The sequence below is a fragment of the Oratosquilla oratoria genome, chromosome 6, assembly GCF_046742065.1.
Source record: "Oratosquilla oratoria isolate Oo_2021 chromosome 6, ASM4674206v1, whole genome shotgun sequence".
NCBI lineage: Eukaryota > Metazoa > Arthropoda > Malacostraca > Stomatopoda > Squillidae > Oratosquilla > Oratosquilla oratoria.
In genome coordinates this window covers 67,513,109-67,525,923 of record NC_134782.1, presented here as the reverse complement: position 1 = coordinate 67,525,923, position 12,815 = coordinate 67,513,109, and the positions used below count along the sequence as shown (strand labels likewise).

General features: G+C 40.9%; 1 protein-coding gene across 8 annotated transcripts in view; it reads right to left on the bottom strand.

Moving 5' to 3' along the window:
• The window catches only part of Blm (Bloom syndrome helicase), a 125,921-nt gene that overhangs the window by 89,988 nt on the left and 23,118 nt on the right, over positions 1 to 12,815 (bottom strand). For 3 of the 8 annotated variants that reach the window (XM_076187143.1, XM_076187150.1, XM_076187149.1), the window contains exons 1-5: positions 11,931 to 12,051; positions 10,816 to 10,999; positions 5,248 to 5,345; positions 4,963 to 5,120; positions 4,679 to 4,858 (exon numbers count right to left, since the gene is read on the bottom strand). In XM_076187143.1, the coding sequence (XP_076043258.1) occupies positions 4,679 to 4,858; positions 4,963 to 5,120; positions 5,248 to 5,345; positions 10,816 to 10,961 (582 nt within the window). In that variant the 5' untranslated portion in view covers positions 10,962 to 10,999; positions 11,931 to 12,051. Of the gene's footprint in view, positions 1 to 4,678; positions 4,859 to 4,962; positions 5,121 to 5,247; positions 5,346 to 10,815; positions 11,000 to 11,930; positions 12,052 to 12,389; positions 12,415 to 12,815 lie in introns of those variants that run through there. The other 5 variants (XM_076187146.1, XM_076187147.1, XM_076187144.1 and 2 more) reach the window with 3 other exon arrangements.

Below are 12,815 nucleotides of genomic sequence, written 5' to 3'. Positions count from 1 at the left end.
GAATACCGAGATTATAAAATTGATGAAGAAGAGGTCAAAAAAGCAAACTCGGAAAAAAACCTTGGAGTGATGATCAGCAAAGACATGACACCGGATAAGCATATTAATAAAATAGTTGGAGAAACCTGCAATTTATTGAGGTCAATAAAAGTGGCATTTGCCTACTTGGACGAGGAAATGATAAAAAATGTTTACTACACTAATAAGACCAAAACTCGAGTATGCAGCAACACTTTGGACACCCTGTACCAAAAAGAATGTAAAGAAGTTAGAAAGAATACAAAGAGCAACAACAAAACTGGCACCAACTCTTTCCAAAATGACATATGAACAAAGACTGTCCAAATTAGAATTACCAACTCTGGAACAAAGAAGGGAAAGAGGAGACCTACTATCTATAGAATTATGAAAGGAATGGAAATCTTAGATAAGAATGATTTACTGAAATGGGACAATAGAAAAACAAGAGGACATGAAAAGCAACTGAAAAAAAAGTATTACAGGAGAAAAAAAAAAAAAAAAAAAAAAAAAAAAAATTTCCCACACTGAGTGATAGATACTTGGAACAAATTGGACAAAGAAACAGTGTGTGCAAACACTATTCAGGATTTTAGAATAAAACTTGATGCTGAGAGATTCAAAGACGGGTCACCATGAGCATAACTCCCTGTGGTGGGGAAAAAGAATACTGCCACCAAGTATTCCCACTTGGATCGTAAGAGGTGAGAAGAAAGGGACAGGGATTGGGACTAGGCATCCTTCTCCCTGTAGCCCCACGGGGCATATCTCCTAAAAATAAAAGTGAAGGCATAAGGGGTGCTGGAGGGCCTCGGACCAGCACCCTAAGGTTTGGGTATTTTAATGTGCGTGGATGAGGTACAGATGAGAGTAAAAGGGAAGAGATAGGTAGTATGTTTGTGAGAAGAAAGATGGATGTGTTGGCTTTGAGTGAAACTAAGTTGAAAGGGAAGGGTGAGTGTAAGTTTGGGAGTGTAAGTGGGAGGTTATCAGGAGTGAAGAGAGGGCGAGGGAGGGAAGGGGTGGCTATTCTAGTAAGTGAGGAGATAGGTAAACAGGTAGTGGAGTGGAAGGAGGTTTCCTCAAGGATAATGTGGATGAAGGTGAAACTGGGAAAGGAGATGTGGGTCTTTGTAAGTGCATATGGGCCTGGCAGTGAGAAGAGCGTGGAAGAAAGGGAGGCCTTTTGGATGGATTTAAATGAGTGCATAGAGGGTTTAGGAAGAAATGTCAATGTAATAGTACTGGGAGACCTTAATGCTAGGGTGGGAAATGGTCCAATCGATGGAGTGGTTGGGAAGTGTGGAGTTCCAGGAAAGTATCGTAGTGGAGAGTTGATGGTGGAAATGTGTCTAGAAAGAGAGTTGATGATAGCAAATACAGTGTTTCGGAAGAAAGTCAAGCATAAGTACACATGGGAGAGGGTGGTGGAGGGAAAGGTGGTAGATAGAGCGCTATTGGATTATGTAGTGGTAAATAGGATTATGATAGGAAGAGTTAAAGATGTACATGTGCTAAGGGCAGAGGGTGGGGGAATATCAGATCATTTTTTGGTGGAAGGTAAGTTGAGAGTGGAGGATAGATGGAGAAAGAGGAAAGGGACAAAAGGTAGGGAGGTTCTTAGAGTGAACTCCTTGAATGAAAAGGAGGAGAAGGAGTACGGAAAGAAGCTGAAGGAGGAGTGGGAGGGAGTAAAGGATGGAGTAGAGATGGGTGTGGAGGAGGAATGGGGATGGTTCAAGGAGGGAGTCATAAAGTGTGCAAGGATGGTGTGTGGAACAAGAAGGACAGGGGGAAATAGAAGAAAGGGTAGTGAATGGTGGGATGAGGAAACAAAGAAGGTTGTAGAAGAGAAGAAGCGAGCATTCACAGATTGGTTACAAAAGAGGACGAGGGAGTCATATGAGAGGTACAAAGAAAAGAAAAGAGAAGTAAAGCAAAAGATAAAGGTTGCAAAGAGGAGAGCAGATGTGAAATGGGGTAAGAGTATGACAGAAAATTTTGAAAGTAATAAAAAGATGTTTTGGAAAGAAATTAACCACTTCACTACGGGCCTTAAATCTCGCGGGCAGCAGACAATGCCAGCTGTACGACGTGTCGTAATAATACTCGCATCATAAAATATAGTCACCGCTTATATCGATCGTTCTCTCTTTCACCCGCGAATTTTGAAAACCACAGAGAATGGGATTCAGGGCACATTTGGGAGAATGTAAAAACACAGGGGCGACTACAATAAATATAAGCAAGACGCCGATATGGCAGCGTCGCGAATCCACTTGCTCCTCATGACGCCTACGTGTGCGGCACTGTATGGAAGGGGTTAAGAGAGGAAGAGGAGGCGAATTAAGTAGGGAAGAAAAGGTAAAAGGTGCAGATGGAGAGATGATAATGGAAGAGAAGGCAGTAAGGGGAAGATGGGCAGAATATTTTAGGGAGTTGCTAAATGTGAAGGAGGATAGGGAAGGAAAGATAGCTGCAGTGGGAAATGCGAAGAAAATGACCGTGATGAGTGAGGAGAATGGAGGAGAAATAAGGAAGGATGAGGTGAAGGCAGTTGTTAAGATGATGAAAGCAGGTAAGGCACCTGGTCTGGATGGATGCCATGCAGAATGTCTGAAAAAGGGAGGTCAAGTGATGGTGGACTGGTTGGTGAGGTTATTTAATGTTTGCTGGAGAGAGGGTAGAGTACCGGAGGACTGGAGGAGTGCCTGTATAGTTCCTCTTTACAAGGGAAAAGGGGACATGTGTGAATGTAGTAGTTTCAGAGGGATTAGCTTGTTGAGTGTAGTTGGGAAGGCTTATGGGAGGATCTTGATTGAGAGCATTAGGAGAAGAACAGAAGGAGTAATTGGTGAGGAACAGTGTGGATTTAGGACAGGTAGAGGTTGTGTAGATCAGATCTTTGTGGTAAGACAGATATGTGAGAAAGCTATAGGAAAGGGGAAGGATGTTTTTTTGGGGCTTTTATGGATCTGGAAAAGGCTTATGATAGGGTAGACAGAAAGGCACTGTGGGAGGTTATGCAGATTTATGGGATAGGAGGAAAGCTTTTGGGAGCTGTCAAGAGTTTTTATGAGAGTAGTAGAGCTTGTGTCAGGATTGGAAATGGAGAGAGTGAGTGGTTTGAGGTAAAGGTGGGACTTCGTCAAGGATGCGTTATGTCGCCCTGGCTGTTCAACTTATACATGAATGGGGTGGTGCAAGAGGTGAATGCAAGGGTAGTGGGTCAGGGATTGGAGATGGTTAAAGAAAATGGAGAAAAGTGGGAGGTGAGCCAGCTGTTGTTTGCGGACGACACTGCGCTTGTGGCAGGATCGGAGGAGGGATTGAGGAAGCTGGTGGCAGAGTTTGGGAGAGTATGTGATAGAAGAAAGCTAAAGATAAATGTGGGTAAAAGTAAGGTGATGAGATGTACAAGGGGTGAAAGTGGCAGTAGACTGGAAGTGAACATTAAGGGAGAGCAACTGGAGGAAGTGGATAGTTTTAGATACTTGGGTGCAAGTGTAGCAGGAAAAGGTGGAGTGAAGGTGGAGGTAGAATGTAGATTGAGAGAAGCGAGTAAATGCCTTGGTGGATTAAAGAGTGTAATGAGGAATAGACATTTAGGAATGGATGCGAAGAGGAGACTGTATGAAGGAGTGATTGTGCCAACAGCACTGTATGGGGCAGAAACGTGGAACATAAGAGAAGAGAGGAGTTTGAATGTGTTTGAGATGAGGTGTCTGAGAAGTATGGTGGGGGTTACTAGGCTGGATAGAGTGAGAAATGAGGAGGTGAGGAGGAGAACAGGGGTGAAAAAGGAGCTGGGAGATAGGGTTGATGAAAGAATATTAGGATGGTTTGGACACATGGAAAGAATGAGTGAAGAAAGACTAGTAAAAGAGGTATGGAAGGCAGATGTGGAGGGAGTGAACATGAGGGGACGTCCTAGGATGAGGTGGATGGATGGGGTGAAGGGGGCTTTGGGGAAGAGGGGAATGTCTGTTGAGGACGGAAGGGAGAGGACGGAAGACAGAGGTGAGTGGAGAATGGTTGTATATGGATGATGTTGTGATTGCATGAGGAGGAATGGGCGGGTGGGGGGGGGGGTGAGGTAGTATGTGTGAGCAAATTTTGACACAGCCCGAAGGGATTTCTCCCCATCCTCTCCTTATATGCAAGGGGGGACGGAGAGGGGGGGTCGCCGATTAAATGAAGCGGCCTTGCTGTGGATGTGCTGTGTCTTGTGACACTGCTTCTGACCCAGGGCGGTGGGCAAGGTGCAGGGATGACCCGTCATCCAGGAGGTGCTCAGATGAGAGGGAGGGTGGGAGGGGTGTGGAGTGTATATAGGGATGAAATGGGTGGGAGTGTTTTTATGCCTTTCCCTTTTTGGCTACCTCCCTTGAAAGGGGGAAAAAGCCTTGGTATATGTATGTATGTATGTAAATACACACATTTTTCTATTCTATAAGAGTTTATTTTCACAGTGTCTAATCTCCCAACATAATGTGTACTTAATGTATGCATTTACTTGGTGGTAAATATGTATGTCTTTCCATGCCCATATGTTTGGATGTGAGGGAGAAAGAACTGTACAGTACATTCACGTGGGGAAATGTGCATAACTATTTTCAATTTTAATCAGTTAAAGTATTGGAATCTTATAAATACTTACCAAATCCACTGAAGAAAAAAAATCATCTTGCTGACTGTTGCCCTGCTGTTCTGTTTTAAGCACTTCATCATTAGTGTTCGATTGGACACTTTCTGATGTAAGCATAACCTGTTTTTTATTACCACCATCATTTTCAGCAAACAAGTCAACATCACCCTCTTCCTCTGGTTTTACTGCATTCTAAAAAGAAAAGAATCCAAGTCATTACTTTTTGCAATCTATGGTTGTACAAAATCCAATAAAGTTAAAAAATGTCAAATTTTATCAAACTTTGATCTATGCACCTTTACTGGTGAGGTTTCTCCAATGACATCCTCACAATCTGTGATGTCATCATCACTGACAACAATGGCTCTCCTTTTGTATGATTTCATCATTACCACATCTTTTTCATCTTCACTTTCCTGACCGCCCTGTCCTTTGCTTTCAACAGGTTTTGGGGCTATGCAAAATTAAGAAAATATTAGGGAACCACCATATATTCACGAAGTATTTATAGATGTTACAACATACAAAAACAAAAATCTGTGGTGATCTATAAGCAAATGCAGCCAAAATGCTCACATTACCTGTTCCAAAAGAGGCATCGAGATCAAAATCACATAAATCCTCATCGTCAAAAAGAGCAAAGTCAGCATTGCTCACAACACGGCTTGTCTGGGGAGCTCTGAAAATAAAAGTTATTGTTATTATAATACATTGACTTAGATCCCTAAAAGGTGTTCAAATTATATATATACAGTCGAACCTCGAAAGCCCGGACTAATTGGGGGGAAGGGTGATCCGGTCATGCCAAAAGTCAGGTCATCGAAAATATCGCCCTAACACCCGTAGATTTTCGTAGCGGTATACGTATAGGTAATGTATGATATGGCATAGAAACATAAGAATAATACTCTAACACTGTAATAATAATACTATAATACTAATAATTCTGTAATAACTGTAATACAGGCATGTAAATGTACTGTTTATACAGTGTACTGTACTGTATTTTTTATTACGTACACCATAAATATCGGAAGGTATGCACGCGGGACAGTGGCGGCCAGGGTTGCCGCGTTTTCTACACTGCCGTGTAGAATGGGAGTGTTGCCATACCGGGCATACATTTTTCTCGGGCGTGTGCAGACTTTCATAGCAAGATATACTTGTCAAACTTTGACAAAATGTTGGTTTTAGTTTTTTTTATTCTTGAATGTATATAAGGCCCCCATGCCCTAACATATTCCGTAAGATATATTTCTTTTATATTATTATCGCTAAAAGAAAGCTGAAACTTTAGCGTAGAATTTTTTTCTACACGGTAAAAACGTATCTTTTAGGGTATAATATTTTATAAGAAACACAATTACCAATAAAAGTCATATTTTGATGTACCATTTATTATTTGATGACTAGTTCTATGATTTTTAAACAAAATTTTGAGTTTTTGAATGTTTTTAACAGCCTGCTGATATATAGAAAAAATTTCCTCATGTCCTTGTGCAGTTGCCACATGCCGCTATTTTACTACGTTTTGGTACAAAATTCTACGAAACGGCAGCCCTGGTGGCGGCTTGACTGGGCCGTTTGAGTACACGTGTACGGCCGTCGTTGCCACCTACCGGACAAATAGGGAACTTTGCTTGAAAAGTCTGCCCTTTGTTCATTTCGACCGGTCATACGAGGGTCCGAGCATTCGGGGTCCGGGCTTTCGAGGTTCGACTGTATATGCATACATATACCAATGGCTTTTTCCCCCTTACAATGAAGATAGCCAAAAACAATGGCATAAAATCCACTCCCACCCATTCCATCCCCACATACTCCATTCCCATTCACTTCTTCCCTCCTTCTTATCTTGGCTTCTCCTGAACGCCTGCATTTCACACACTGCCCTGGGTCAGAAGCAATGCAGCAAGACACAGCACATCCACAGCAAGGCCTCTTCATTTAATTGGCAACCCCCCCCCATCTGTCCCTTTATGCAGAAAAAGAGATGGGGGGAAATCCCTTCAGGCTGCTTCAAAATATCATTCACACATAATCCCTGACCCCCCTATCCCCCACCCACTCCCTCTCATGCATCACAGCATCATCCATACACAACCATTCTCCACTCATCCCTATCTTCTGTCTTCTCACTTCCTTCCTCAATAGACATTCCCCTCTTTCCCAATGCCCCTTTTACCCCAGCTATCCATTTCATCCTTGGTCATCTCCTCATGTTCACTCCATCCGCCTCTACCTTCCACACCTTTTTTTTTTACTAATCTTTCTTCACTCATTCTTTCCATGTGTCCAAACCATCCCAATATCCTTTCATCAACCCTATCTCCCAACTCTCTTTCAACCCCTGCTCTCCTCATCACATCCTCATTTCTCAATCTATCCAGCCTAGTAACCCCTATCATACTTCTCAGGCACCCCATCTCAAACAAATTTAAACTCTTCCTCTCTTATGTTCCATGTTTCTGCTCCATACAGTGCTGTCGGTATAATCACTCCTTCATACAAGCTCCTCTCAGCATACATTCCCAAATGTCTATTTCTCATTACATTTTTTAATCCCCCAAGGCATTTACTTGCTTCTCTTAATCTACATTCTACCTCCACTCCTCCCTTTTCCACCACATTCGTACCCAAATATCTAAAACTATCCACTTCCTCCAGTCTCTTGCTTAATAATCACTTTCAATTTGCTGCCATAATCTCCCTGTGTATATCTCCTCACCTTACTTTTACCTGCATTTATCTTCACCTTCCTTCTTTTGCACACCTCAAACTCCAACACTAACTTCCTTAATCCCTCCTCTGATCCTGCTATAAGCGCAGTGTCATCAGCAAACAACAACCAGCTTATCTCCCATTTTTCTCCATTTTCTTTTAACATCTCCAATCCCTGTTAACCTCTTTACCTCTCATACCACCCCATCCATGTATAAATTGAACAGCCAAGGCAACATAACACATCCCTGGCAAAGTCTCACTTTTACCTCAAACCATTGACTATCTTCATTTCTAATTCTAATACAGGCTCTACTGCTCTCTTAAAAATTCTTTACTTACAACAGCTTTCCTTCTATCCCATATATCTGCAATACCTCCCACAGTGTCTTCTTGTCATAAGCCTTTTCCAAATATATAAAGCCCCAAAAAACATCCTTACCTTTTCCTAAAACTTTCTAACATATGTGCCTTACCAAAAATATCTGATCCATGCAACCTCTGCCTGTCCTAAATCCACACTGTTCCTCTCTTAATCCTCTGAATCAAGACCCTCCCATAAGCCTTCCCAACTACACTTAACAAACTGATCCCTCTGAAACCACTACTTTCCCTTTTCCTTGTAAAGTGGAACTATACAGGCACTCCTTCAGTCCTCCAGCACTCTACCCTCTCTCAAACAAACATTAAACAACCTCACCAGCCATTCCACTATCACTGTACCTCCCTTTATTAGACTCCACCTCACATCTGTCCAACACAGGTGCCTTATCTGCTCTTATCATTTTAACAACTGCTTTCACCTCATCTTTCCTTATTTCTCCTCCACTTTCCTCATTCATCACTGTCAATGTCTTAGCACTTCCCACTGTAACTACCTTTCCTTATCCTCATTCACATTTAGCAACTCCCTTAAATACCCTGCCCATCTTCCTCTTACTGTTATTTCTTTCATTATAATCTATCTGCACCTTTTACCTTTTCTTCTCTACTTGATTTGCCTCCTCTTCCTCTCTTAATTTCTTTCTAAAACATCTTTTTATTACTTTCAAAATTTTCTGTCATACTCTTACCCCATTTCACATCTGCTCTCCTCTTTGCCTCCTTCATCTTATGCTTTACTTCTTTTCTCTTTTCTTTGTACCTTTCATGATTCTACTGTCCTATTTTGTAACCAATCTGTGAATGATCACTTCTCTTCTACAACCTTCTTTGCTTCATCATCCCACCACTCACTACCCTTCCTTCTATTTCATCCCATCCTTCCTTCTATTTCATCCCATCCTTCCTTGTTCCACATACCATTTGTGCACACTTTGTGACTCCCTCCTTGAACCCTCCCCATTCTTCCTCCACTCCTAGTTCTACTCTATCCTTCACTCCCTCCCACTCTTCACTCAGCTTCTTGTATTTCTCCTTTTCTTTCTCATTTAAGCAGTTTACTCTAAGCACCACCCTACCTTTTGTCCTTTTCCTCTTTCTCCACCTATCCTCCATTCAACTTACCTCCTACTAAAAAATTATCTGATATTCCACCACTATCTCCCCTTAGAACATGTACATCCAAAACTCTTCCTACTCTTCTCCTGGTAACCACTATGTAGTCCATTAAACCCCTATCTATCACCCTTCCAATCACCACCCTCTCCCATGTGTACTTATGTTTGACTTTCTTCCTAAACACTGTATTTGCATAAACTCTCTAGACACATCTCCACCATCATCTCTCCACTACGATTTTTCCCTGGAATGCCACACTTCCCAACAACTCCATATATTGGTTAATTTCCTACCCTAGCATTAAGATCTCCCAATAGCACTACAGTGACATTTCTCCCTAAACCCTCTATGCACTCATTTAAATCTATCCAAAAAGCCTCCCTTTCCTCTACACTATTCTCACTACCAGGCCCATGTGCACTTGCAAAAACCCACATCACCCTTCCGATTCACCTTCATCCACATTAACTTTGAAGAGACCTTCCACTACACCACACACTTACCTATCTCTTTGCTTACTAGTATAGCCACCCCTTTTCTCCTTTGTCCTCTCTTCCCTCCTGAGATCCTCCCAACTACACTCCCAAACTCAAACTTGCCCCTCCCTTTCAACTTAGTTTTACTCAATTCCAACACATCCATCTTCCTTCTCACAAACATACTGCCTATCTCTTCCCTTTAACTTTCATCTGTACCACATCCACACACATTAAAAGATAGTACGATGCTTAGTTCTATCCCCATCCTGTTTCTGTCGCCTTTTATGACTAAAGTTGGAATAATTGGTGGCAATATTCTTCTCACCTACCACAGGCTTTGGCAAAAAAGGAAATGAATATTCAGAGAAGTGGTACAGGCCAGTATTAAGAGTGGGCACCAGCATAATGGAGGGACAGTCACAGTATAATAAAGTATCATCATTTCTCTAAGAATAGAGATTTCCTCTAACACAAAATAATGTGTGGCTCTGGTCCATAACGGGGTCCCATAGAGACCCTAAATTATGAGCTGCATGCTATTGAGCAGCTTTTAACCCCACAATAATGTGCAGTCAATACCCCAGACAGGGATTTATACATACATACATATATCAAAAGGCCCTTTTCCCTTTATAATGAGGGTGCCCTTGTCTGAGTATATACCCACCTGCATCCACTCCACACCCATCCAAAAACCCATTCAATGACCTTCTCATCTTAGCTCCTTATAGATCAAGGGTCATCCCTCTCCCCTGCTACACTGCTGAGGTCAGAGGCAATGCAGCAAGACACAGCACCTCCACAGCAGTGTCTGACAGCCAAAGTTGATCTAGTGTCAGTGCTTCATTATAAGGTGCCCCTCCCCCTACCTCATTTATTTGAGCCATTTACAGGGTAATCTCTACTCATAAAACAAATGCTAATTACTAAATTTCCACTATTCCTTCTAAGATTTCTCATTTACCACTTCTATGACTACCTCTTCAGCAAAATATTGTCCACAAAAACTGAAGCACTGGTATTGTTGATGTAATATATTTAGTCACTTAGTATTCCACTTGGAAATTTAAAAAATACTGTAAGTAATGATATCAATATATCTGGCAGTTCAATCTTAGTTCTACCCATTTGCATCTGTAATCCCATGCCTCTAAATATGACGGTGATATACAAGATATACAGGAATACCTCACTATACAACTGAGTTGTGTTCCCAGCTGACTGGTCGCAATGCAAAAATTTGTATATAGATGTGGGTTTTACATGTAAATAAGGGGGATTGTGTTCATGGACCCTACCAACCCCCTCCCCTCAATTTTTGCCTCCTGGGGCTTTCACATACGCCCAACATTTGTTTTACCTACTTTATAGCACTTGGTTGTATAGTGAGGTATTCCTGTACATATAATTTAGACAACACAGCAAAATCATTCAGTGTCTATAACTTACACAGTTGCAACTGGTTTTCCTTGGGAGGATATATTCAGTAAAGATTTCCTTTTAGAATCATCTGCCTTGAATTTGGTGAAATATTCTGAAACTGACCGCTGCTTAGCTGGCTTTGAGAAACTTCCTCTTCGAGAAAGTTTTGACATTTTGAATTCTGCAGCCTGAAGTTTGACCTCATTAAGTTCTGAAAACCAGAAATAGATACCTGTATTTGTACAACTTATTAGCTTTTGCACAGTGTGGCTAGAAAGTGTCCAGCCATAAAAAAGTAAGCTACCCAATTACCAATATCCTTGTTCTTTTCAAATTGCTACCCTTTGGACCTAACACATATCCCAGTGTCACTTCAATTTTTCTAGTCTGCAAAGCCCTCTTTTGGGATGATTATCAGCTACCATCTTGCCATCTACCATCTTTATTCTCATCCATTGTCAAAAATAATCTCAATGGGGGAACTTCAGCTAGCCTAGATGGATAATTCAAATTGCATTATACTCATAGCGACTTTTTGCATCCCATGAGAACTATTTCAGCTCAAATATCAGGAATTCCATTTTCATATTGACCTAGCTAACATATTGGCCTGGTAGGATGACAAACCCACCAGACTAAATCAAGTAAAGCAAGCAAAGTAAAAATGACGGTAAATTTTTAGAAGTGCACACCTATGCAATATTATATAGCAATTTACTAACGAATGAAGCACATCCCCCAAATTATTTTGACCACCATGACCTATACAACTACTTGTTCTCCTACAGTCAGTATTACTGACTGTAGAGTGTAGAACACTTAAACTGGCCAGCTTACAAGACCTGCAACGTCAACGAATAACCACCTTGGCTTCGGTCTGATTACCCTCGCGGGTACCTATTGACCGATACATAAGGTAAATATGCTCATCATGCATATCTTCCTTAAGACTTAAGGTAAGGTATTCGTGAGTATTTAATTGATTCTTTGTTTGTATGGTAGTTAACAGTAACAGTGCCTTATCACCCATCGATTCTATTAATTAAGCTGACACCAAGTATAATTTCCTGATGTCACGGCTCTCTTAACGCTGCCAACATTCTTATCCACTAAATGCACATCCAATTTAATGTTTTATTCACCTGCTAATACCTGTTTTAAACCATTTGTAAGTAACTATTTAACCTCCCTTTCCACTACTCTTTCCTTCGACCAGTATTTTGTTGATATTTACTTGGCGCCTTCTAACCTTGTTCTAACATAAATGCGCAACAAAGCGCTATATAAATACAACTCGAGTTTTCTATGTTCATAAAGTTCCAACTAACTGAAATTATAAATGATTTACAAGGCAAATTCAAATGTATAGCATAAATAACCAAATAATGAATTTAACGAAAAAATTATATGGGTTACAATATGAAACAATTTTGTTGGTTTGAAATGTGTACATTTTCATTAAATAGATAATTGACCATTAAAAGGCAAATTGATGTCGGATACTTAGAAATAATCATTACAACGGATATAAGAAATGGTCTATAGGATATAAAGTAATTTCGTTCGTGTTCAACTCAACATCAAACCAACATTAGCATTACTTAGCGTGCGATGGTTCCTTTAGCGGTTTTGCAAAGAATTTTGAAATTAACATGTAGTATGGAGAAAATAAGCACAAATCGTTGACTTCCGTCTCCTGCTCTCCAATTTATCATACTAAGCCTCATGATAATGTACAGTTCCATCTTGATTTATATTCTCAAATTCCAATTGTCATATTTACATTTGAATCCATGCAGTGTTCCACTTTAGTTTTTTTAAATATATGCATCTGAAGGAGTTATGTATTTTTTTTTCTTCGCGTCATTTTGACTTAAGCTTTATTAATTCATCCTCATGACCTCTTAAAGCCCTCGTATCCCTTATCAAGAGATCTGTCAACGTAGACCATATAGTGACGCGCCGCTGGTCAAAACCGGACTGGCCGTCACACAACTCGAGATAACTTTTATACTCGCTGTAGTTGG